Source organism: Physeter macrocephalus, chromosome 4 (genome assembly GCF_002837175.3).
Source record: "Physeter macrocephalus isolate SW-GA chromosome 4, ASM283717v5, whole genome shotgun sequence".
NCBI lineage: Eukaryota > Metazoa > Chordata > Mammalia > Artiodactyla > Physeteridae > Physeter > Physeter macrocephalus.
Window position 1 is genome coordinate 66702635 of NC_041217.1, and position 27066 is coordinate 66729700.

General features: G+C 40.0%; 2 protein-coding genes across 4 annotated transcripts in view; both read right to left on the reverse strand.

Annotated features, from left to right (window-relative positions):
- The window catches only part of HSD17B7 (hydroxysteroid 17-beta dehydrogenase 7), a 24177-nt gene extending 8038 nt beyond the window's left edge, over positions 1-16139 (reverse strand). Inside the window, exons 1-6 of one of the 2 annotated variants that reach the window (XM_007113901.3) lie at positions 16070-16139; positions 13988-14191; positions 10967-11059; positions 9765-9879; positions 4433-4627; positions 848-952 (exon numbers count right to left, since the gene is read on the reverse strand). In XM_007113901.3, the coding sequence (XP_007113963.2) occupies positions 848-952; positions 4433-4627; positions 9765-9879; positions 10967-11059; positions 13988-14191; positions 16070-16104 (747 nt within the window). In that variant the 5' untranslated portion in view covers positions 16105-16139. Of the gene's footprint in view, positions 1-847; positions 953-4432; positions 4628-9764; positions 9880-10966; positions 11060-13987; positions 14192-16069 lie in introns of those variants that run through there. The other variant, XM_055084242.1, reaches the window with a different exon arrangement.
- A 3728-nt stretch (positions 16140-19867) lies between these two features.
- The window catches only part of DDR2 (discoidin domain receptor tyrosine kinase 2), a 161023-nt gene continuing 153824 nt past the window's right edge, over positions 19868-27066 (reverse strand). Inside the window, exon 18 of one of the 2 annotated variants that reach the window (XM_007113904.4) lies at positions 19868-26972. In XM_007113904.4, the coding sequence (XP_007113966.1) occupies positions 26838-26972 (135 nt within the window). In that variant the 3' untranslated portion in view covers positions 19868-26837. The remainder of the gene's footprint in view (positions 26973-27066) is intronic. The other variant, XM_028488710.2, reaches the window with a different exon arrangement.

Here is a 27066-nt window from a genome sequence, read left to right on the forward strand (position 1 = left end):
GACAACCTGCATTTCTTCTTATAGAGGAGCATTTTTGTAAGCAAAAAAAAAAAATGAACAAATCTCAATAAGAAATATCACTTAATCTCCATTACTCCAATCAACCACTTTTAACATGAAGGCATATTTCCTTCTCATCTTTTTTCTCTGCCTGCTATAATGGAGGGATATTTTTTCCTGAGCTCTACAAGGGAGGGCCATTTCCTAAAAGCAACATTTTCTAATGTGTGCTGGAGGACACTGGTCCTGCAAGATGTTCAAAATACAAAACAAACAAGCAAAAACATGATTCTATGATCATACAATGCACAATCATACACTTCTGGGGAACTTTTAATGCATCTGACTACATTAAAAGCTCAGAAAAATCCAGTTTGAAATCGTTTAACTCGTTATTGACCAGGGGATTTTTGCAGAAACTAATGCCTATAGCCAGTAATTTGTTATGTAAATGAATATTGAAACGTCTCCAGTCAATAACGTTTGGGTAACAAAAGATGTATTAATATGCCTTTGAGACGTATATATTATTGAGACGTAATATACATCTCAATAATATGTGAACACAGGTTTCCCAAAATTATATAATCATAGAACTCTTGGGATCTATGGTGCATGATCAAAGAAACATTCCCTTAAAGAAAAGTGGACACTCAGATGGTGGTACAGTCGGAATATCAGGTAGTATGAAGCAGAGATTACATACTAAGGAACATCAAAACCCTTGAATGAAATGGAATTCTGCCACCTTCAGATTCAATTTCTTATTTCCCAACCCTTAAACACACTTTTTGGTTCCAACTCGAACAGCTTAAGTAAACTAAAACAAGAAGTATTCATCACTTACCAGCCATATGATTGGCATGATCAATGTCCACACAAAGGGAGGTATAATTCCATATGTCAAATTGGTCAACACCGTACCTGGGCATGCTACACTGGAATACAGACCCTGGGAACACAGAGAGGGGTAGCAATTAATTTTAATTCAATATACTTTGAGTCACCTATGTGCTAGTTAGTTAATAAAGGAGATACACAAATGAGCCAGCAAGCCAGGGCATCAAGGATTTATGCTCTAAGTTGTCCTTAAAGCTGGGTAGACCATTTCAGTTTAAGAATCATGTACTGAGAACTCACTATGAGAGGCACTCAGGATGCAAAAAATAGTAAGATAAAGTCTCTATTCTCAAGAAACTTAGAGAACAAAGGATAACCAAGCTTGAAGCTGGACGAGAAAAGTAGGACCCGGTTACCTGAGTTTTCCATGTTATTGGCTTAACTGAAGATCAGTTGACCAATCAAAATAAGCAGTTAAGATAAAAAAAGACATACACAGTAAAGTCTTTGCCTGCAAGAAGTTTCTGATCTAGTAAATACAGACAACTAAACCTCAACTGTGTCTCTGTTTCCCTGCAGGTATATAAGGTCCATATCTCTAGCTTGAGTTGGGAGCTCCTGGCATCAGAGAGGAATGAGGGCTGTGTGTGGTTCCACAAAGACCTCCTCCAACTGAATATCTCTAAATCAGGTTCTTAGCCCAGGACTCATCATTTTAGAAAGATCTGTTCTATAAAGAGAGCCACAGTTAACATACGGCACATATTAGTAATAGAAGAAGCCCTGGGTGGTCTTTAGTAATCCTTGGAGCACTAGGATTTGTTTTACTAGTTTATTTGGTTTAATTTTCACTGCATTTTACCTTATTTTGATGTTGACCATTTTAATTATTTTTATTACTTTTAATCTTATTATTTTTCTTTTAAGCAAAAATAGAAAATGCCAGTGTAGCACAGTCAGTTCAGTGGACAGAAAGCACCCTGAGCATCAAAAGCTGGAAGGTCTTCTTCCTTTATTCAGTGCTGCAAGGGCCTGGAGGTGCCTAACATGGATAATCCAGCCCCCGAGAGTCCCCCTGATTTACCAACAGTCCTCTGAAAAAAGTCAGGAGTCTTAGAGACCAAAAATTCTTCCCAAGAATATTTTGCCCCAAAGATAGCTAAGGAAAATTTCTTATTCTGGGAACTAGCCAGGAACAGTTAGGGCCTTTTCAGCCTTAAATGAAGACATCTGTGAACTAAAATCCAGGGCTTCCAACACATACAACTTTCTGACATTAAGCAACAAAAGAAACAAGCAAGGAGGCCGTCTTATCCAAGACTACAGTCACCCCACATGGTTAATCCTAAGGAATGAGTGTGACGACGCTGAGTACTTCCACAAGGCCTGTGTGAGGGGTCATTCATGGATGGTTAGTCTTTTAGGTATCTTGTACAGACCTAACAACATTTCCAGTCATACAAGTCTTCAAAGGGAGGTAGTTCTTTATTAGCTTCTGTATTCATAAAAGCCAAGGAGAAAAATCACAGGCTGCAAAACAATCACACAGATTTTAGGAGGCGGCAGCATTAGCTAAATCTCCCTTTTCTGTAAAAGATGAAATCCCAAAACTTATTTGACAATTGAGACAAGCAAAATCCCAGAGCTTATTATGAAAAGAGAAGCTAATCCACTCTGACCTTACCCCTAAAAGGGAGTTTCCAGAGGACAAGCAGTTGTGACAAGTTTTTAAACATCTCAAGAAATCTCAGGAGGAGGCTCACAACTGGACCAACACACTGAGCTCAAATAATAACAAGAAGAACAGTCAACACACAAACACACATAAGCACATGCACACACAGGTGCAGACCACATGACCACAGACACCCATACCCAAGCACACATACCACATATACAATCACATTCATAGACATATGCACACACCCAAAAAACCCACACATGTGCATGTGGATAGGCACACTCACATGTATGCATGCACATAAGCACACACCCTCCCACCCATTCACGCCCACGTGTGCAGACACATGCACGCACGCGCGCGCACACACACACACACGCACACGCGCGCGCGCACACACACACACACACACACACACACACATTCTGGGATAGGCACACTCACATATGTATGCATGCACATAAGCACACACCCTCCCACCCATTCACGCCCACGTGTGCAGACACATGCACGCACGCGCGCGTGCACACACACACACACGCACGCGCACACGCGCGCGCGCGCGCGCGCACACACACACACACACATTCTGAGCACAAAGCATGGCTGTGACTGCTTCGTACCAATCCCATCATTCAAGCCTCCCAACAAATCTATGAGGCAGGCACTATTATTATCCCTGTTTCTCAGATAAGGAACTGAAGTACAAGGAGATTAAATAATTTGTCCAAGTTTACAAAGCTGGTGACAAAGCAAGGATTCAAATGCGTTTCTAGAGAATATGCTCATAGCTTCTACTTTTATACCACCCTCTTCACTAAGAGGCTTGATTCTAAGAGCCAGTTCTCGGAAGTGAGAATTCCACCTGATGAATGTCTCCATTGCAGAATCAACCAGGTCTAGACCATTATGTAAGGCTTAGATTGCTGTACCTAAAGTGTGATCAAAGAACGTCCCTTAAGGGCAGAGAGTTTCTGCACTGTCTTTTTATTTTTCCTTCCTCCTCGATTCTAAGGCTGAGCCAGTACCCTAAAAATGGTCAGTCTTTGGTAAATATTAGTGGAATTAAATTTCTACCCAGTCCCACACTCAAAAAACACAGTCAAAGCAAACAAAGGAAAATGCCCATGGGAAAGACCGGAGATTTCCAGTTAAGATTTTGGACCTGGGCAAGAGACACACACAAAGAAGCACTAAGTTCCAGACCACAGAGGACACAAGGAGCCAGCATGACTGACAACAGCTGCTCTCAAAACCCGGGTCCTCACAGAGACAGAACTCTGCAGCCTCACCAAAGGTCACCACTCTCCAGAAGGCTTTCTAAGTACCAACTGTCCTATAACATCAGATATAATAAACACTGGGTGGCAGCATGGCTTAGTGGGAAAAATCCAAGCTATGAAGTTAGCTGTGGGCTCAACTCTGAGCTCTACCCTTTACTACCTAAGTGACTTCTGGGTAAATGACTTAAGGGCTCCAATCTTTCGTGTCCTCATATGAAAATGGGAATACTCAGACCTACCTCACTATGATGGGAAAGGTATTAAATGACATACATAGATAAAAAGGACAGCATCTAAAACATAGCAAATGCTTAAAAGTAACTACTGACATTGTTAGTAGTATCATTGTTATATAAAATATAGCTCTTGAAGAGCTATGGAATGGTGAATGAACTCCCATATATCTAAAAGGTCAGGAGCTAATTATCCCAGCCCTAAAACTTTCCTATACACCAGCTATCAGTCTTCATCATATCTTATCTTGTCCTCATAGCAATGCTGCTCAAGAAACAATATTTCATCTTCTAAACTACAATAGTTAATAGAAAGCCAGCCATCTTACTAGGAAATCAATGGTAGTTCAGAAATCACTGCCCTGCCATTTCCATATCACTGGGACAGGCCTCACCCGCTGGTTAAAGTTCCTGTTCAAAGCCACACTCAGAAGGTCAATAGCATATTTGGAAGAGCTGTAGGGCTCTTGGCCTTTGCTGTGCTGGATGTCCTCAAGGCTGAAATTAGATTTCACTGCATTACGAGATGATGTCCAGATGAGCTGAGATGGACTGTCACTATGACACAGGAGAGATTCCAGTTCCCGAATCTGAATGAGGAATAAAAGAAACAAAAAATGTATCAAAATATACTGGGGGAATACAAGATAACAATTTTGAAACCAATATAAAATTCACTAGAATTGAACAGGTACGTCATTGGTAGAGTGGGACACAGGTACGCAAGAGAAGGAGACTAGACTGATCTATGTGATAAGGGATTAGAGTCAGAGACATCAGTGTGAACTCATGATTAGCTTAATAAAGATTCAGATGGTTACATAAAAAATATTTACTGATATTTATACATAAATGGGTTAGTATGCACATAGATACATCCTTGCTCTGTTAGCTGAGACAGCCTAGAAGCAAATGCTATCTCAACAGCAATAAGCAGCCAGACCTTGGTTTCTAATACCATTCTCCAATAAAAGGAAACAGATCTCCTTAGGAAAATGGCTGATTCTAAGACTGGGATAGGAAATACATAAGATGAGTCTTAAATATCATGTGCTGCCAGAAAGGATGTGCTCGAAACAAAACCAGAAAGCCATAATGATGAGGGTATGTCAAAGATATAGAGGTTCCACAGGACAGAAAGCCTAGAAATAAACCCACGCACCTATGGTCAATTAATCTATGACAAAGGGGGCAAGAATATACAATGGAGAAAAGACAGTCTCTTCAATAAGTGGTGAGGGAAAAACTGGACAGCTACATGTAAAAGAATGAAATTAGAACATTCTTTAACACCATACACAAAAATAAACTCAAAATGGATTAAAGACCTAAATGTAAGACCAGATAGTATAAAACTCCTAGAGGAAAACATAGGCAGAACATTCTTTGACATAAATTGCAGCAATATCTTTTTGGATCCACCTCCTAGAGTAATGAAAGTGAAAACAAAAATAAACAAATGGGACCTAATTAAACTTAAAAGCTTTTGCAAAGCAAAGGAAACCGTAAACAAAACAAAAATCAACCTACAGAATGGGAGAAAATATTTGCAAATGATGCAACCAAAAAGGGATTAATTTCCAAAATATACAAACAGCTCATACAGCTCAATATCAAAAAAAACAAACAACCCAGTCAAAAAATGGGCAGAAGATCTAAATAGACATTTCTCCAAAGAAGACATACAGATGGCCAAGAGGCACATGAAAAGATGCTCAATATCGCTCATTATTAGAGAAATGCAAATCAAAACTACGATGAGGTGTCACCTCATACCAGACTACAAATAATAAATGCTGAGGAGGGTGTGGAGAAAAGGGAACCCTCCTACACTGTTGATGGGAATGTAAATTGGTACAGCCACTATGGAGAACACTATGGAGGAGCTCTACTAAAAATAGAGCTACCATATGATCCTGCAATCCCACTCTTGGGCATCTGGAGAAAACCATACTGCAGAAAGATACATGCACCCCAATGTTCACTGAAGTACTATTTACAATACCCAAGACATGGAAGCAATCTAAATGTCCATCGACAGATAAATGGATAAAGAGGTGTGGTATATATATATATATATATATATATCACAATGGAATATTACTCAGCCATAAAAGAGAATGAAATATCATTTGCAGCAACATGGATGAAACTATCATACTAAGTGAAGTAAGTCAGAGAAAGACAAATATCATATGACATCACTTATATGTGAAATCTTAAAAAGTGATACAAATGAACTTATTTATGAAACAGACTCACAGACATAGAAAACAAACCTATGGTTACCAAAGAGGAAAGGGTCGGGGGGAGGGATAAATTAGGAATTTGGGAATAACATATACACACTACCATATAAAAAATAGATAACCAACAAGTATAGCACAGGGAACTATACTCAATATTTTGTAATAATCTATATGGGAAAATAATCTGAAAAAAAAGATGTGTGTGTGTATATATATATATACACACACATACATGTACGTATAACTGAATCACTTTGCTGTACACCTGAAACTAACACAACATTGTAAATCAATTGTAATTCAATAAAATTTTTAATAAATAAATAAATTTTGAAAAAGATATAGAGGTTCCAACTGAAAGAGCTCCCAATGGCCCAAACTAAAATAATTTGAGCAAGAAAATGAAGTAGTATTTATAATACAAAGGAGAAAATATATATCCATGAATCTGCATGGATATGACAAATGATTTTTTTCAGTTTTACTAAGGAATAATAGGCCAATAAATAAGTGATTGAATAAAGATTTAAGTGGAGGAAAATAGACAAAACTCCCTTGCAGAAAAATTCCAAATAATTCATATAGCTACTCTACTTTTAAGGAGGTCAAGCACAACCCCTTAAGTGTGGGCTACACATAGTGACTCTCTTCCAAAGAGTACAGTATGTAAAGGGAGAAAGAAACAAGTAACTTAATAGTGGAAAAACCTGACAAACACTGATTCAAGTCAGGGGATCAAAAAGAACATCAATATACCTAGAGTCTGTCATACAGAGTGAAGTAAGTCAGAAAGAGAAAAACAAATACTGTATGCTAACACATATATATGGAATCTAAAAAAAAAAAGGTTCTGATGAACCTAAGGGCAGGACAGGAATAAAGACGCAGACATAGAGAATAGACTTGAGGACACGGGAGGGGGAAGGGTAAGCTGGGACAAAGTGAGAGAGTAGCACTGACATATATACACTGCCAAATGTAAAATAGCTAGCTAGTGGGAAGCAGCTGCATAACACAGGGAGATCAGCTCGGTGCTTTACGACCACCTTAGAGCGGTGGGATAAGGAGGGTGGGAGGGAGACGCAAGAGGGAGGGGATATGGGGATATACATATGCATATAACTGATTCACTTTGTTATACAGCAGAAAGTAACACAACACTGTAAAGCAATTATACTCCAATAAAGAAGTTAAAAAAACAACATCAATACTGATAAAACATATTGATTGGATGTGATGAGAATGGCACTCCATCTCTGTGGTCTTCTTCCTAAAAACACATTTTCTCAAATCTAAACATGAGGAAAACAGACAAATCCCAATCAAGGGACCATGTACAAATACCTGAGCAGTAATCCCCAAACTGTCAAGGTCTTCAAAAACAAGGAAAGTGTGAGAAACTATCACAACCAAGAAGAGCCTAAGGAGATTTGACTATTAAATGTAATGTGGTATCCTAGAACGGATGCTAGAACTGAAAAGGGACATCACACAAAATTAAAGAGTTCTGAATAAGGTATGGACTTTCATTGATAGTAATGTATCGATATTGGTTCACTAATTGTGACAAATCTACCATACTAATGTAAGATGTCAATAATAGAGGAAACTGGGCATAGTGTATGCAGGAACTCTCTTTGCAATAATTCTATAAATCTAAAATTATCCTAAAACTAAAATTTTATTAAAGAAAAATCTAGGAAAGCTTCCAGATGTGCAATGAACATTTACATCAAACACAATCAAGAGAACTCATGAACATGAGATCAAATCAGTTACCTGGTTCCACAACTGTAATACTGCACTGTGCCTGGAACTTTACAGAAATTCTCTCTACTCTTTTAACAGCCCTAAAAGTTTGGTCATTTATAATCAAGCTGGGGATGGATCCATTTATATAATGCATTTACATCTGGACATAGAATCAAGTTTGTGATCCACAAAAAGTTGTAAGATTCCTAAAACTAATTTGGAGAGAGTGGAAGGCATCATAAACCTTCCTATCATTTTATTTGATAAATCAATCCCCAAACCCCTGCTGATAGGCCTACCTATATAAGGATACACAAGGATAAGTCATGTCACAAGGACACCTGTAATAACTGTGCCTTTGGCCACAACTCTCCTCTGCCATTCCCCCAACCTGGATTACCCCAATACTAGATTTCCTTAACAACTTAATTTTTTAAACAATAGATTCATCAAAAAATTAACAGACTATTAACAGCAACAATTAACTTACCCTCTATCATTGCCAATTTAATAATTTGAAAAGAGAGCAAAGAAAGAGGAGAGGATTATGAAAAAATAAAGGAAATATTAGATAATGAATCCCTGTAGAGTTATAAAACATGACCATATAAGAATTCAATCCCATCCTGAACTATATTTTAACTTTTGTCATTAAAAAGGTAATACCACATTTTTTTTTATAAGATTCATGTTTCATTCTAAAGGATCTAGAATGAAACATGAATCTCCCACTCATCCCTGATGCTCTGGCACCCCAGTTCAAAGGTATCCACTGTTCCCAATTTCATCTGTATCATTCTAGAAAGAGTATATACATGTATATACAATGCGTAAAGATATATATTTTTCTGTTTGTTTATACAAATGAGATCACACTATACATATTACAACCTGCTATTTCTTCTCAATAATGAAATACTAGAGGCTATCCCATGTAAGTGCAAAATATTTATCTTATTTCTTTTAGTGGTTTCACAATATTCCAATGTTTATGTATATCTTAAATTATGTATATACAGGCTAGTCCTCAAGGAGGTCCAATTTTGAGGGAAATTAGGTTTAAGGTGAAAAAAGTGATCATGAATATAAAAGTGTCAGAGATACAAGTTCTATGCAAGCAAACCCAGCATTAGAAGGAGTTCTTCTAGCACCAAGGAATTAAAAGCAACTGGCAACAGATCTGGCCATTACTTAATCTAGATATTAAGGCTGTCCTATGAGATTAAACCTGAGGCAAAAGCACAGAACAACCTAGACAAGTTACACATCCCTTGCTTAACTTTATAGTTGCCTGAAATTGTAACACACCAGACTGTATGCTTTAAAAAATCACAAATCAAGATAGTAAAAGATTAACCATGAAGTACTGTTTAATAATGGCTTCCCTGTCACCCCATCCTATCTGATGCAAAGCCCAGTTTCAAAGACCATTTAGAACAGTACTGGTGCACTTTCTCAGTTCTGTACATTGTTTCTGAAAGTGCTTGTGTGTTTATACCTTACTTTCTCTCCGATCTCTAAAGCTGATGTCAAAAGAAAAAATATACCAGTAGGCTGCTTTAAGCAATGTCTTCAAAGAATGGAGTGATCACCCTATTTAAACACACAAAGATTTAATGCTAGCCATAAACTAATGAGCTTAACAAAACAGCACTGTGATCTAACTGTACAAGTGTTTAGGATCACAGTACTAAGTGTTGGCTTATTAAGCTCAAAGCCTTTTTACCAGGATAAAGTGGCCAAAGACATTGGTTTCAAACACCTCCTGGAGGCCATCGGCAGTAATCTTTTCACTCTGGGTCAGCACTCCTTCAGCTGTGGAGAATATATGAATCGCTTTTCTGAAACAGCAGAAGACAATTGCATGACTTTTTAAAGCTTCTTTAACTGAAGATACTAAACAGAGACCCCCTCCTGCCTTCCCCCACCCCAAAACTACATTTTCCTTGATTCTCTAATAACAGGAACAAAAATACCTATTTCTCAGAGTGGGTTATCATGAGTACTAAATCAAATGCAAAAATGCTTTCTTGCCCCAATTCACAGAAGGACTTACATAGTTATAGCTCATACTACCAATAGGAACCTGAGTCTCTCAAAAACCTGCTGCAAAAACTCTCGTCACCTCTTTCCAAATCAGGTTACAAGTCAACTGCCCTGGGGGAATAATAGCTACGCCAAGAAGAAAAAGTCTTCCCCTGAACACTGATGTTTAACTGCTGAACAAAGTTAAACAGGCTATTTTATTATCAGGAATTCTTGAAGCATCGAATATACTAATTGATTTGCTGTGAGATCTATGTCGTAGGTCAAGACCAGCATGGAATTTTGTGTGCAGGGCTGTGTTTAATGGCAGAGAAGTAAAACAAAAGTAGCAGCATAGGAAATAGCATGCAGTGAGAGTAATATCTATTTATGAATAAGTACCCTGGGTCACAAAATAAGATTTATTTCTTACTGTAGGCTGTAGTTAAACATTTTTGGAAGCCACTGTAATAATGCATATAGAGAATCTCCCAGGAAGGTATTTAGGTCTGTACATTTCCCCAGCCTACTGGTCAGGGCACCTGACATACAGCTGAGAAATGCTTCTAAAGTTGCCTTCCTGGGTATTAGAGTCTCACTGACAACTCTGCCTAGTTCTGAAATGTTCTTGCTAACAGACACAGTCAGGCAGACCAAAATTGACCTGCCAAAACGTCCAGCCACTCAGAATGTCCTGGGGACCAAGAACACAATAAGAATCACGACTTGCAACATTCCTCACAAAGATGAAACCTTCTTTCATGACATGGCTGCAACACGCCCTTTCTGTCTTCATTCTTCTCAACACCCCCTCATCCCCTCAAGTTATCCTACTGAGGGCAAAACTAGGCAAAATAATAAACACCTTCCTTCTAAGCAGTTCACCTAGAAGATGGAAATTACCTTGAAAAGAGGCCACAGAAAAGTGCTTTGATATTTAGCTGTGGATTAGGCATGATCCCCGCATTTAGATATACATAGTCAAATCTCTGAAACCTGAAAGTAAAACCAAGAAAAGATTGTTAGTTATCTCTCTGAGCAACTAGAATAAAGAAGACCTATGAAGGACAGAAAGTACTTTCTGAACCAAAAAGATGGCCATAGCAAGCTAAAGCATCAGTATTACTTTCTCAACAGTGTTTCTTTAGCCATGGTAAATATTTGAGTATTCTTTTTTTTGATGGTGGCTTCAAACACAATTTGGAGAGCTATAACGGGCTTCAAAGTCAAATCTTCTCTGATCAATACTCCCTCCAGCTTAGTCCTCCCAACAAGGCACTGAAGCAACTTTCTATTAAACCCACTCTCCTTCTGGTCTTAGAAAGATTTTTGCGTTTTTTTTTAAATTCACATCTTCCCTCATTGACAAGTAAAATCTGTATAATCTGATCCATCAGTGCTGGAATCTGAACGCCAAGATATCCACTAGAGCATTAGATCCATGTGGAAACCTCTCCTTGTTCATGGCCAGGTGCTCTGTATCATAAAATGATGAAAGCTCACAAGAATACACTGAGATTATAGAAGCTGAATGGGGGTAAGGTGCTCGCGATAGGCTCCCTCCAGGACACGTGTGAAATGCTGACTTGTGAAGCCTTTTTTACCAACATAAACCCTGATCTAAGTGTATTCTTTTTGAACTACGTTCAAGGTAAGTAGAGCCTGTGCTCGTTATACTTACAGACACCATGAATATTCAAAATATTTCCTGGAATTCTGTGCACCACACTGTCTCCATGTCCTTCATATAACCCAGGACAACACAGGCCACAGCTACTAAAGCTGGTACCTCAGGATCATACATGGTTACCAATACACACCACACACGACATTTCCTGATCATCCTATAAGTAATCAACAGCCGCATGGCTCTAATTATAAACTGTTTAAATTGCTCATATTGATACCATCAGGTTATCCAAGTAAGAGCCACAAAGACAGTATGGGTCCACCTATTGCTAGTTGTTCCATTATCTAACTTGCAAACTTTCATCTATGTATACTAACAAATCTCGCTGGGAATGGAGAGGGAATGTTTAGCAAAGAGTGGAAATGGCAAATTTCCAAATTCAGGTCTGGCTGCAATGAAATGGCATAGTACACTTGAAAGCTTAAATGATTGACACAATTGCTCTATTCTGGATAAAACGGAACCACTATTCCTTATCAGTTTTCAGCGGCACAAATCTAATAGAACAGAGTATCACAGGTGGAAAGACCAGCATCAGGAATGGTGCTGCTTCAGCCAACTGGAAAGGGCCCTTCTCAAGCTCTCTCCACCTCTAAATTTAGGTCCATAGTCGAAGATATCCATTTGGGCCATTAAGTGCAAGACATCCTTCGTATAAGCAAGAGATCTATGTGGACACTGTCACATATTCCCAAATTTGCCAGTATCACTACAACCATCATTTCCTAAATTCAGATAATACCACCCACCTCAAAGAGAGCTGTTTTGAGGATTAAATAAATACATCAACGCTGCACTTAAATGCTGACAGGCAGCTGGGACAACTCATCATCTTAGTGCTGCCTTCTTCCCCACAGCCTCCCCCCTTACGTTTGGGTCGAATTACTAAATATCTTACTAAATACTAAATTACTAAAACTGTGATAACCTATCCTGAGCCTTTGAAGGCAGTTGAGAATAGTCAGTACTATGAATATCGCAACTTGAAATCTCAAAACTGTACTGAAATGGGCTACGACTAACTGAGGATGAAGGTTCTATTCTGCTAAATAAGGAAATAACTAAATCTATACAAAACAGGATAAGAGAGCCAACTGGCTGAGAAGGTTTGGGGATAGAAAGCCTGCAAACACGACTTGAAACTCATAACTGCTCTCCCGACTTGAGGGTTTTTAAATCAGTAAGGACACTGACTGTACAGTTTCACAGACTTGGAGACAAGTTATGGAAAAGTAGATGTGAAACCTAGAAAAGCTCAGTTTTTAGAAAGATAATGTGACAGAAAATTCTAGGAGCTCAGTAGTAGAGAGCAAACCCTCATTTACAAAGGGCTAAGGCTGCAGGGAAAACTGTGGCGAAGAAAACAAGTTTCACTTTGTAACTTGTACTTGTGGAACTTATGGAACAGGGTAATGCAAATTGCTATCAATAAACATATATAAAATGCAAACTATTATTCTTCAGCCAACGCCTTAACCAAGAAGGCCTTCCTTATGTATACTGAAGTTCATTTTATTGTCCAAGGAAATAAAGCAGCTCTTGCTTTGTAAGGGCCTCAATTACAAAAATGTAATTAATAATTTATTGATTAAATTAAATGACCGATTAAATTTAATTATTCCAGATATTGCTAGGACTCAGCATGGACTAGTGCAGGGTTCTTGACTTTTTTATCATAAATTCCTCTTAGAATTTAATAAAAAGCACGCCCTCTCTCTCCAGAAAAATGCATTGTGCACCCATATGCAATTTATTGTACACACTTTCTGGGAATTTATACATCCAAGGACTCTATCCCTTCATATACTAAATATTTATCAAATGTTTATTAAATGCCAATTACTGTCCAGGTATGAACAAATTTTTAGTGGCCTGGGGAAGTTTCTTCACTTGTCAGTACCTGCCCTACCACTTAATGAAGTTCTTATGTGAAGGAAAGATGCAAAAAATGCATTCAAACATCAGAGGAGTTGCACTAACATAAAGCTTCACGACTGACCACATGTCAAAATACACTGATAAATTAATCTTCGTGGAATGGTCATGATTATGACTGAGAATGAAATTTTGGTACTGAGGCAAGGCAATAATGGGTCACTCTATACAGATTTCCTCAGCATAACTTCTTTTTATACTGCACCTATTTCTTTTTTAGGTTTTCCTATCCTTTCTTATTCTATTAGCTGTTGTGTTGCACAGTCACATGAGAGAAAAGCCATCCACAAGAGGCATACCTTTGCTTGAGCTCCTTGGAGGCCTGGAACACTGACAGCAGGCTGCTGACATCCACCTGCACGGTGGAGACCTCGGCGGTGGGGTGGGAGGCCAGCAGAGCAGTGCGGACGGCTTCCGCTTTGCTCATGTTCCTGCACGCCAAGCACAGGTGAAGCTCATGGTCTTCCTCCAGCAACCGCCTGCAGAGGGCTAGGCCAACGCCACTGAAAGGACAATTCAGATACAGAAAATGCATTAAATGAGATGGTGCCAAATAGAAGCATTTCTCCCTGGCTCAGAAGACTGATTTCGTCAACTTGAGCCCCAACCAGGAGCCCAGGTAGACAGAAAGAATTCAAAAATTATGTAAAGGGGGAACCCTCCAACTCTAATAGTCACTGGCTCAGGACGCTGTCCCGTTTGTGTTTCTTTCATTCTGCAAAAGCTCGATGACCCAAATAACTCGACTGCAAATCAGAGTTCTCCTTTAGCATTTAAGACAGAGTTTATCCTGCCAGTGGTTTTCATTTTACACTGATTATGACACTCATGAAAGTGATTCAGTCATCACCAGCAAATGTGGAAAAGAACATCTTATTAGTGTTTTCCGGTGTGCATGTTTTACTCTGCTGTCTAAGTTCCTCGAGGGCAAGGGCTCTACTATCTGTTGGTATCATGGCCACTATCAGAAGCACCAGAAATTCCTGATAAGGAATGGATGAATCTTTCAAGGAAAGGTATAAGTCACATGGCAGGAGATACAAGTCCCTCTCAACTACTACGATTGAATAACCAACAGGAAGAGAAAGAACTCAACATGATTAAGTAGAAGATAGGAATGGGACATATAAGATGGGTACCAGGAGAGAGAAGCAGGAATGAGTACAAGTGTCAAAGATAAATGACCTCCTTCAGAAAGAGCATTGTGAAACCACATAATGGGGACAGCATTCAGACCAGGTTGGCTGGTAACAATGAAAACCTGGCTAAATGGGTTTTCTTCCAAGACTTAAGCTGATTCCAGGCAAAGAGTCTAGTACCATCAGTAACCTGAGCATCGAATATAGTTATGTTTATTCATCCCCACTTGAGAATAGGCCTTTACTATAAATATACAATTGCACGTATCACGATATTTGTTAAAGAAACAAACACACAAAATCAAGTCTGACTTATTTAAGCAACTTCCACATAGGAAGCACCGAACCAGTTGTTAAAGTTACTCAGGTGAGGGCACGCTAAAATTCTGCCCATTACAGACACCTGCCAGGTTTGGCTTAGTTAACATGTACATGGCCAGATAACTGAAAGTGAACTAATGTTAAATGACATTTAACATATCCTCAGTCTTAATCCCCCCAAAACTCTAAATGCAACAATTAGAAAAATGGTTTGGTTACTTTCATCCTCCACACACTGTTCACTTAATAGCAAATGAGAAGTAAAACAGGCACTAGAAGAGGCTGAATCCAAATGCCCAACCCTGGAGTATTACTCATTGGCAGTATGGTTACTTGCACTCCTTCCATGCCTTAACAGGAAAAAGTTGTTTTTCTCTGAGTTTCTGAAGAGTATATATATATATACTAGGTGTCTAGCACTGTGTTACATGGAATGAGATTTTTCCCCCCCAGGGTTCTAACGCTCATGGACGCTGAAATTTACCTAGGGCCATAAGTCTAGCACAGAAAAAACAGCTGGAGTACAAAATATGGCGACCTGGTCACGATTAAATTACCAGAGATGAAAAAGTCAAAGACGGGAAGGAGGCGAGGTCTGCGTGGGAAGCGCCCTTTCCCTGGATACAGACAGTATCGTCACTGAGACACTCATCTCTTAGTGCCGCTCTAGCTTTCTTTCCGCTGTCATGTTTAATTCAAAGTACCAGTTACTGAGCCCCTCACTGGGCCGACAAGTCCGGTACCTCGCGCAGTGGGGGACCCAGGGAAGAGCGGGCCAGGGTCTCGGTCATAGCCCCCACCGAGGCAGGGTCAGCGACGGGAGCTCCCGGGGTCAGTCGGTGGCAGGTCGTCCTGGCCCGGTACTTCCCGCTCCCTCGGACCCCCGCCCCGCCGCCACCAGTATCGCGATGGAGCCCTCACCTGCTCGCCCCGGTGATCAAAACCACTTTCCGCATGGTCGCGCACCCTATCACCACGCACCCTGAAGCAGGTACCGCGCAAGGCTTCTCACAAGTATTATACTCTGACCCGTATCCCCGCCCCGGCCGCGCCCCCAGCCCTTCAATCAGGGCCCGGCGTGGCCCCGCCTCCCTTTTGCGTCATCTACTTCGCGCTGGGCCCCTCCTCCATCTCAGCCTGACTTCCGCTCGCGGCGCCGGGGCGGGGATGGAGTGAGATAGGCCGAGGGGCGGAGCCGCATTTCGCCCAAGGCCCAAGCCAATCCGGGCTCTCCCCGCCCCTCGGCGGAGCAGGTGTCCCGCCCCGGACCCTGCGCGCGCCGGTGTTGCAAGGCGTTTGTCTTGCTTACGCTGTGCTCCCAGGAGAGCGCTAGGGTTCGGGCTTCGCGGTATACACAGGGTCGATACCCTGGCGCCTCCGATTGGCGCTTCACTTCAGGAAGACCTCAGGATATTTGCACTAGAGCTCCTTATTTTAGAGGAATCTAGGAACTGAAGTTTAGGGACTATCATCTACTTAGTTTTCCATCCAGACACTGTGCCACTTAACAGCCCAGCTTCTGGTCCCAGAACTCCTCCTCCTCTAAAAAAATCATCTTCGCGAAAATGAACATTTGTTTTATTAAGAACTTTACGTAGAATCATGCATGAAGTACCAACTTTCAAAACTTGGAATATGGTATGGAACCAGAGAATCTCAGAACTCTGTAGGACGCAATGGGTCGTGTACTGTAACCTATTTCAGTGTGTTTCAAACTCTTTGTGGTAAAAGACCCGCTTTGTTTTTCAGAGCCATCCCAGATGGGTACTTTTGTAATATACAATAAAAATAAATTACTAGAAAAATGAAATAAAATGCAAAAAGCATACAAGCCTCAATTTTTTAAATTAGCTTCAACAGATGAGTACTCTGCCAAACTGCTATAAAAAGCTTACTTTAGGTTTCTGGATTATTGTGGACTGGTAACAATGTGACCATCACCAGTCCCGGTCCACACTAAGGAATACTGTGTACCGTGTATCAAACTCTGTGGAACATACTTTATTTCATAGCCTTTTTCAAAGTTTTAGTTATTTATGGACAGCAATGATCTCTGAAAGATATGACTGAGATCATTTATATTGGCTTTTGAATACCCTAGAGGTTTTGATTAATTTCGTATCAGTTTAGTATGAGATAAATCTTATACCAATAAAATTAGACCGAAAGAATAAATGTGATTATTAAAGATTCGATTCCTAAATTATCAATTCTTCTTTATTATTTGGGTGAAACTCAGCTCCTATCCTTAATCCCACTTTCAACTATCCTAAGAGGCCACAATTTAAAATATTTTCTCAAAGTCCTGGGGTAAAATTAACCCCATGTTGGGCTGCACCCTGCAGTCTTGCAGTCCTTGCAACTGCCCAGTCGCTAGACCAGAGAAAGAACTGGAAGTCAACTACAGAGACATCAATGATTTATTGCACAGGGAACCTTACAAGTCAGAGGCAATGATCCTGGAGTGACACCCCACTGTGTATGGCCAACAGCAGGCAGGACAAGGCAGCAATCTTCGCTACACAGTGGAGGAGAAGGTTATCAGTAATAGGGGATTTGATATCAAAAGAGCTCCTCGGTTGCCAGGGGGACTGCTGGAAGGTCTTGTTCTTTGGGTTAGCAACCATTGCAAGGGCCAGATTTTCTTGCTAATGATCAAACATACTGGAGTCATTCTGGTCCTCCGGCTAGAACAATAGTTAGCTAGGGGTTGGGCTGATCATAGAGATAGTTACTAATTAAACTTTCAGCTTAGGAGAATGAGGCAGTCATGTACATAAGGTAAGGGTGAGGCAGGGCCAGGTAGGGCAGGGCTGTACAGAGAGCAAGAAGGCGGCCATCTTATAAGGCCTGACGGTACACCCCAAACTTTAGAATCTAGACCCAAAGTCTCCTTTTAGAGTGTCCTAGAGCTCAGAGATGACTTGGAAAACGAATAAGAGAGGGGACACAAGGGTTGTGTGGCTATCCTACGAAAAACTCATTCCTACAAATAAGGTGAAGATGCAGCATCTTCACAATCTTAGGCTGACAACCAGTGTAGGACTGACTGTGACTTAAGTGAAGGCCTGAAGACTTCAGAGCAAGACCAGCAGTCTCTCCTTCCATCATGATGCCCATCCAAGCCAAGTGAGGAAACCTCGGTCTCCTCTTCCTTCTTTCAAATAAAGTTGCTACTTTCAAGGTTCTCCAACCTTTGAAAGACAGGCTGAACTGCTAGAGGTGCCAGAGAGACAAAGAGAATAGAACTCTGTTGATGACAGATATTTAATTTTGTATTTTAAAAATATTTTATCACATGTAGGACACTACTCAATAAGAGTCATAATGCATTTTTATTTACAAGTAAATGTAATTTTTTTTATCATCTCAAACTAGTCACCTTGAGTTTGTATTGTTCATGGACTATTTTCCTGGAAATACCAGAAGGAAACATGGTACACAGTGATCCCATTTATCCCAATCCTTGGCCCCATGATTGGAAGAGTAAATGTAGCCACTTTACCTTTGACTGTCTATTCACTACTTCATATAATAAATCTGCCTTTACCCTAAACCCTGAAACTGATCTCTGATTTCTTTTATTGTGCCTGAAATAGCTCTTAAATAAAGATGAGTAAAGTTATCTTTAGCCTCCATAACAGAGCTCTGTTCTGGGCCCTTATAATTCTATCCAGAACTAACTTCCCTCTGGTTTGCAAACAGGGGCAAAAGAACAGCTGCCAGTGGGGTCATGTGACTTTTCTTGTAGATATCTTTCATCTCTTTTTTTCTTCAAATCACTATACAACCAGCCTGGTGCAAAACTACTTTGAGAGTGGGATTTTACCCATTTCATTAGATAGTAAAAGGTCATATGTTGCTTATACATAAGAAGCTATTGTTCTGGAGGACTCAAGGACCAGAGGATTTTATAAGTGTATACATTACTTTTTCAAATACAAATGAGAATAAAATTATAAATGGAGATATATCAGTTTTCTAGTTCTTAGCACTTGAAAAATGCAGTGCCCTTCAAGTTGTTAGTTAAAATGTAAAAGAGCAGACATAATCTCCGTCCTCAGTAACAAATTATATTTTCAGATATATGCATAATATGTATCTATGGCTTATCACGTATGGACGCAAATGCATCACTCATGTCTACCTTTAAACTTAGGCAATAGATGTTGAGAATAGAATTGTACCTCTTTGAGCATCTCTGCTGTTCCTGTTTATTTTTTTTCTCCTTCACCCCCAATATCCCACTCTCACTACACAGATACTTGAACACCTGGCCTTTAGTCCTGGAATCAAACCAGATACTCTGGTGGTCAGAGTGTACATTCGTGAGTCCTCTGGTTATTCTCTAGGAATTTAAATCCATTCCCTTACCTACTATGGCTGTCACCAAAAAAAAATAAGTTCATATTACTCAGATTATTAAAAGTATAAATGTATTCTTCAGGGACCAGGTAAGACGTGTGTTGTTTTGGGTGGTTCCATCCTACTCTCTATTATGAAGACTGAGTCTGTATTCTGGTTGTTCATAGTTTTTTGTTGCTTTTTGTATGCGTGAGCAGGCTTGAGACAGACAATATTTGGATTTAGAAGGGATTTCTGTGTATCAAACAAGACAACTTTGTAACAACAATAATAAAGGATCCCTAATTCTGGACTAGATTCCCTAGAACTGGACCAATGTGAAAACATAAAATCCCAATCTCTAGTATGTTTGGATATGTCAGGGACCAAGGTGATTTTCTTCCAATAAACAATCAATGAATATATGCGAGGCCTACGTAAATAACCCTCTGTTGGATAACCCTCAACAAACAGGCATCCACACCACATACACTCCTCAACTGTGTCCCCACCCACCATCACTTCTCCAAAAAGGATGTAAGGGAGTAAGGAGTTAAGGGTAATAAAACCCAGAAACAGTGCTATTTTCACAGAAAAAAGGATCCGTCAGTAGCATATTTCTTTAATCATCGTTATTTACAATTTATCATCTGACAGACTTACAGAGAATAAATAAAGAAAAGACAATATACAATTGGTATATCTCATTTCTTTTTCTAATACAGAGAATTTTTATGCATTCTATTCTGGAATGACTAAGATAGTTTTAAGCAAAAATTAAATCAGTTTGCTATTTACCCCTTGACAAGACACATCATCCTCCAAAGCCTGCAGAATAAAGCCCAGATGTTTCCCCCTCATAGGAAGAGTGCACCACATTGCTTCAGAAAGTCAATCCTCAGAAAAAGTTACCAGACAATGGGGTAGAAGAATAGGATATCATGAATAGTAAAGGACATAAAATGAATAGGCTAGATTACGAACTCTTGGTGCGTTTGTAGGAATCCACTCAACTTTCAATTATTTTCAAGCCTCTTTTCAAGAAAACAGGTTTTCACTGCAAGTGATTACCTTATCCCTTTGTGCTTTCCCTTGAGTCTCTTTGCAAATTCCTTTACATGCAATTGTGAATGTGGGTAAGCATGGGCTAGCTTGGGACTCCCATCTTTCTCCTTTAGAGGCCCGTGAAGTTGTTGACAAGGTGTTTGCAAGAGAAACTAAAAATCTTGTTCCAAAAGAGCTGGGTTTGGGGCCAGGGTCGCTCCCTGCTCTTGATGGGGTGCCATGTAGACAAGTACCTTGCATTTCTGTCTAAATACCTCAAAGAATAAGACATTTCCATAGATTGATTTCACCATCAGTAAACCTAGAAATGGAGGATGTAACTTATAGGTACAAGTCTGGGCACTTTTTCCTCTTTCCGCCTTTGAAAATAAACCCTCTACATTACAGCAAAGCAATTTTCCCTAAATTCACCAGTTATGCCGGATGACAAGTTTCTGCTTCTACCTTCTTTCATTCAAAAAACAACATTCGGCAAATATTTGTGGTGTTCTCACTATGTGTTAGGAACTTTACAGGACATGGGGTATACAGAGGTGAACTCAGGTATAATATTGTGACCGTTAAACAGGGCAGCTTAAAAATGCCATCACAAAACTCAAAGCTGTAAAATCCACAAAACCAGAGTTTCAACTCCCCTATCCCCTCCGAACCTCTGGGCCAGGTTGCAGCTGTGTTTGCATTTGATTTGGTCCAATGTGGTTGCTATTCCATTTAAGAATAGACTTTTAGGCAAATGAAACTTCTCTACTATTCTGAGAATAGTGCTTTGCTACTCACTAGGGGTCTCTACCATTGTACTCTATTCCTTCCAAAAGCTCTCCCTGGTGCCATTAATGAAGTGCCACCTTAGCTCTTGACCAAAATACTGATTTATTCTAAAGTCCTCTCCTTGCCATCATACAAATCCTACTCGTAGGAACTTCAGAAACCACCTATAATTAATTTCCTTCTATCCTAGCTAGTGAGCTGTGGGTGTCTTACTGTCCTTTGTGTTGCCTGATTTTTCCAAGCTGTTCTTGGATAGTTTCAGATGCTGAACAGCCAAACTAGTCAGAAAATGTGGAAACAGTCTAGGTAGGATATTGCTTATTGATAAAGGAACAGATTAATTTGTTATATTCTCTTTAGGATTTTATAGAATTGTATCCAGACAATGTCTTTCCTGATGCAACCAAGAAGACCAGGTTACAAATCAGCAAGGGTTAAAACTATCCAGAAATGAAATGTGTACATGTGAAGAACTGGTGAAATCTGAGTAAGGTCTGTAGTTTAGTTAATAGTATTATACCAATGTCAATTTTCTGGTTTTGAAACTGGACTATAGTTATGTAAGATGTTATCAATGGGAAAGCCTGGTGTTAGGGAAAGGCTACTCTGTACTATTTTCTTGTGAGTCTTAAAGCATTTCAAAATGACAAGTTCAAAAAAAAAAAAGGATACAGCAACTAAACAAATTACCCACCATGGTCTGACCCAAGCAATGTAGCTAATTGTAGCAGAGAACTCAAAATGCCAGAAATCCAATAAACATTAACCATTCCAGTCTCTTTCCATCTCAGTTTAGCATTCCAAGACATTTACCAAGTGGAAAAGACATTCATCTGTTTCTATAAAAATGTTAAATTTTAATTCAGAAGAAATTCCAGCATAGATCTGGATCTGTGTCTTCCAGAAACCTACCATATGCACTGCCAGAGGTCAGAGGTCTTACTGAAAAAACTAAGATGGCAAATTCCAGGTCTATAAACTCAATTTAGGATCAAAGTCTTACTACCTCTATACTGGGAGTAATTTAAGCCTTAACTGTAATTTTCTTCATTTTTTTGGTATATTTGGGCAAAACAGATGCTATTCTGTTTTAGACTATTTCCTTGGAACATCTTCATCTCTTTCCCCTTCTTCAGTTCTCCTTTACTCAAAACATACGGCTTAGCCCCACATCATGGCTTTCTTGTAGGAAGTCTGGATGAGACTAGAAAAACACATGGTTCCAACATGGCATGTACCTCTTTGTGCAGATATCAAACACGATTTAGTCTAGTTTAACTTAAGCCTGTTGTTCCAATGTTTCCCTGTGGCCTTTCTAGGCACAACAGTGATGAGCATTATTTAAAATGGATTTCATTAACAGAAGCAAAGAAGGGAACACAAAGCCTCATGAGCTAACATAAATTCCCCATCTCTGGGTCTTCATTTCCAAAGCATCACTGGGAAAGCCACGTCCTGTTCAGACAAAGAGTTGATTTCTTCTCACCACCATTAAACCCCAGTACTTGAGGTGGTCTAGAACACACGTGTTCAAACTGCCTCCCTGTCCCACTTCCTGTGAGATGAAAAGGGCATTCCCTGGTGGTTGCTTGTGTGTTTTTATGTTCATGCTGGGCTTCCCTTTTCTTAAATCTCTGAAAAGCTCCCTTCCATGTCATACTCTGCACCTGAATTTTCATTTTTTTAAATAAATATTTTTATAATCTCTACCATCCAGAATTTCTTCTCTCTCCATATACATCTATCTTTTATCTTCCACACACTTACTTTCTGTCCTCTCTCGGCTCTCTCTTCAGAGATCTGCTTTCATGCTTCAGAATGGATTCTCAACAGCACCCCCTGTGTCTATCTTGCTTGCCCTGACCTTCCCCATCCTTCTCACGCACTCTCCATTATCCTTTATTATGTAGCCTTCTTTCTAACTCCCACGTGCCCCGTCCAGTCACATGCACGTTCATTTATTCATCCTTTGCTCCACTTCCATACAATGCCCTTTGTCATATAGGCAAGTGATCCTTCCATAGCATTAAAACCACATTTCCCCCTCGGGGGCCCCTTTCTACTCCAGATCTTTTCTTAGCACGTATGTGTCTGGACAGCACATCAAGATTTGGACTTAGCTATCAGCACATTCACCAGCAAAAGTATACATTTAAATCTGACTACCCCAAAACCACAATCTGGACATAAAATATTTCACACATATCATGAAGAGGATAACTTCCTAGAAAGGTAACAAGGCCCCACAGTTTCTCATTCCTTTTTCTATCTCCTTTTCTACATAATTCCTAGCTTCATTCTTCTAATTTGGATTCCAGCTACCTTTAAAGACTACATACTAAGCCTTCACCATTGCGCCCTGTTGGGTCTCTCAGATTTGTGCTGCTAAACTCGATGGGTCTGACTAAGGGAGAAGTTAAAACTGTATCTGTAGTACCAAAGCCTTAGTGCCTGAAAATGGTGCCTTCCTCATCTCAGAAAAAGATAATTGTACCTGACAATACATATTTGCCAGCTGCTTGAAATAGATGACCTCTATGACTCAAGGCCAGAAAAATCCCGACATACTAAGTTCATTTTAAATATGATTTTTTATGGGATCATGAAATGCAGTGTATTGATGCAGAATTGTAAAAAGAAGTAAGTGGAGAGATATTAGGCGAAGGAAGGGGAGATTATGTCTCTCCTCTTGCCACAAAGGAAGTCATGGCCTGGTCTGGATGTACTCCTGCCAGAAGTACGTGGATAAAGGAGGATAAGCTACAGGCCCTGATTTCAAGTCCCTGTGATTCTACTGAAATGGAATGATTAATGTGTCAACCTGACTGGGACATGTGGCACTCAGATTAAACATTATTTCTGGGTGTTTCTGTGAGGGTGTTTCTGGATGAGATTAGCATTTGAATTGGTGAACTGAGTAAGGCAGATTGCCCTCTCCAATGTGGGTGGGCATCATCCAACCCAATGAAGCCCTGAATAGAAGAAGAAAGTAATGGGCAGTTTGCCCTCTCTGCCTGACCGCTTGAGCTGACACATCAGTCTTCTCCTGCCCTCAGCTGGGACTTATACCATTGGCCTTCTGGTTTGCAGAACTACACCACCAGCAGCTTTCCTGGATCTCCAGATTGCAGATGTCAGATTGTGGGACTTCTCAGCCTCCATAATTGTGTAAGCCAATCCCCCAATTCCATATACATATATAGTCTGTTAGTTCTGTTCCTCTGGAGAACTCTGAATAATACATGAAGTTAACACAGATCTTGGGAATGTAGAGAGTGTGGCAGGTCCCAAGTATAAAAGAACATGTCTGGCCCTGCATATATCAAATGAGATAATGTATGTGGTACACTACATGGTAAACTTTAAAGCACTGAACAAATGACAGGTGTTACTATTACTACTATTATAGTGGCTTCCCTACATGATCTCTTTTGCTGACCCCGATCTTCAGAGCAGGAGATGATCAGATAACTGAGTCTGCATCAATTGTAGATCCAGTTATCCAATGAGCACTGAACATATCAGAACTGGAAGAGACTTCAAGACCATCTCATCTAACTTGTTCCAATAAAGAAACAAAAGTCCAGAGAGGCAAAGTGACTTGTCCAAGATGATACACTTGGCTTGAGGCAGAAATAGGGTCAAAGCTCCTAAACTGATGTTCTCTCCAAAGTTAGTCCTGGGAGACACTGAAGACCAGACTCACAAGACAACCATGGGGAAAGAGTATTTTCTAGGGGAAGGAAGATCACCCGCAAAATGAATCTTGGGGATTGGGGATTTATGCTTCTGCTGTGGCCTGGAGCAACGCTGAAGGCTGGACAGGGGGAAACACTCAAGTTCCTGAGAGACTGTGTAGAAGGTGGGCTGCGTGAAGGCAACAGAAGCAGACCCAAGGGGTCAAGTCTATTTCTTCTAAGTTTGGGAAGCTTATATTGTGATCTTTTCTTGTTTCTCCTCAGAGGGAATTGAGGGTTCTCTTTTCCTGTTTCCTACTGAATCTGAGGATCTGTGGAGTGTGAAAGCTCAGAATCTGTTCTGAGGGGACTCTTATTTGACAGTGTTATCAGTATCCATGGATTCTGAAGCCAGAGCCTCAAACTTTCTTTTTCTGCTGGTCATACCATCTCCAAGGCAAGAGTGTGAACACCAAGCAGCAGCAGCGAATGACTCCTCCACGCTCAACCTGCTCCTCTCAAGGGACTCCTAGGGTTAAAAGGACATTAAACATCATCTCCCACAACCACTTACGTTTGAAACCCTATTGACAAAAGGACAGTGACAAAGGACTCCCCATCTCTGGAGGCAGCCCATTCATCCTTGCATGTTCTACCTCTGGTTATGTTTTCCCTAATAAGGAGTGGAAATCAATCTCCCTGTAACTTCCCCTCATTGGTCCTCAGTCAACCCTTTGGGAACGCTCAGAACATATCTATTCCCTATTGTACATGACCTTCAGATTTATGCCTGAGAAATTCAATCACCAGCCCTTGGGTTCCATTGGGTATTCATCCATTAAAAGAGTTGGAAGATTTGGAGAAGACGAAACAAAAGGCCTAGGATCAAGATATCAAAAAACAACAGTTAACAGTTTGTACTGACTCAAAATCAGGCTCTCACTAAAACACCCACCTGAAAATGTCTGAACAAGACAAGAGGAGGACCCTCTGCAGAAATGAATATCACATCTGTTACCTGTCCTCCACAGGTCTCTTTTCCTGTGTCCATTCTCTATTCAAGAATACTTCCATACACGAGGCTTTTTTTTTTTTTTTTTTTTTTTGCAAATGACGATTCCTGTTCATATAGCCTTGCAGTAGATATTCTTTCTTATGTACATCCTCTGTATTTCCTATGCATATAGATCTCAACCCTGATCCCTGCCCATGAACGAACAAAACACCCATTCCAAGAAGCTGGGTTTTTTCAAGCATATTAACATCTACTTTGCCAGGAGAGGAAAATGCAGAGTGCAGGACATGTCTACAGGCCAAATTAGGAAATTAAACCATTGGTGACTAGTTACTGAATACCATTTCATCAGATTCTCCACACTTACCAAGTATTTTCCCTAAGTCTAATCTCATGTTTCCTAAGACATTACTATTCTTCAAGTTTTTCTTTCTGAAACCATTTTTTTTAAAAGGTAACATGGAAAACATATTGTAGAATTTGCACATTCATAAACGCAAGCATATTTAACCTTTATAAATTATCTCAATTATCTAGCCTTTGTTATCCAACTTTTTTAGTATATCAAGTAAGATTCTTTACTAGATTTTATCTGCCCTAGGCTTTTTTTTTTTTCTTTTTTAGTTCTTTAATGTAAAAAAAGTATATATGTGTTGGGGTAGAGAGTGGGGGAGTGGAGTGGAGGGAGATGAGGGACAGAAAGAGATAAAGGCAAACAAGCCTCTGTCTCTCAGGTCCATTCAATGTCCAAATGGAGTGGCTTAGGCGTGGGTGAGTGGTAGGTCTTGTGAGGAGGACCTGTTGCCAGGCATTGACAGCATCACTCGTCCCCTTGCTGAAGAAGCAGAAGGTGGATTTCCTGGAATGAGGGACGGTGCTTGGTGTCTCTTCTCCAGCAGCTGAGCATCAGCTTATACACAGAGTCAGGGCAAATGGCAGGCTGGGGGAGGTAAGTCTTTGGAAAGAAAAATGAACAAAAAAATGAGAATATTAAGAAGAGCGCAGAGAAAGGAAGAGCAGTTGCATCATAGTATGATTTGCCCACTCCC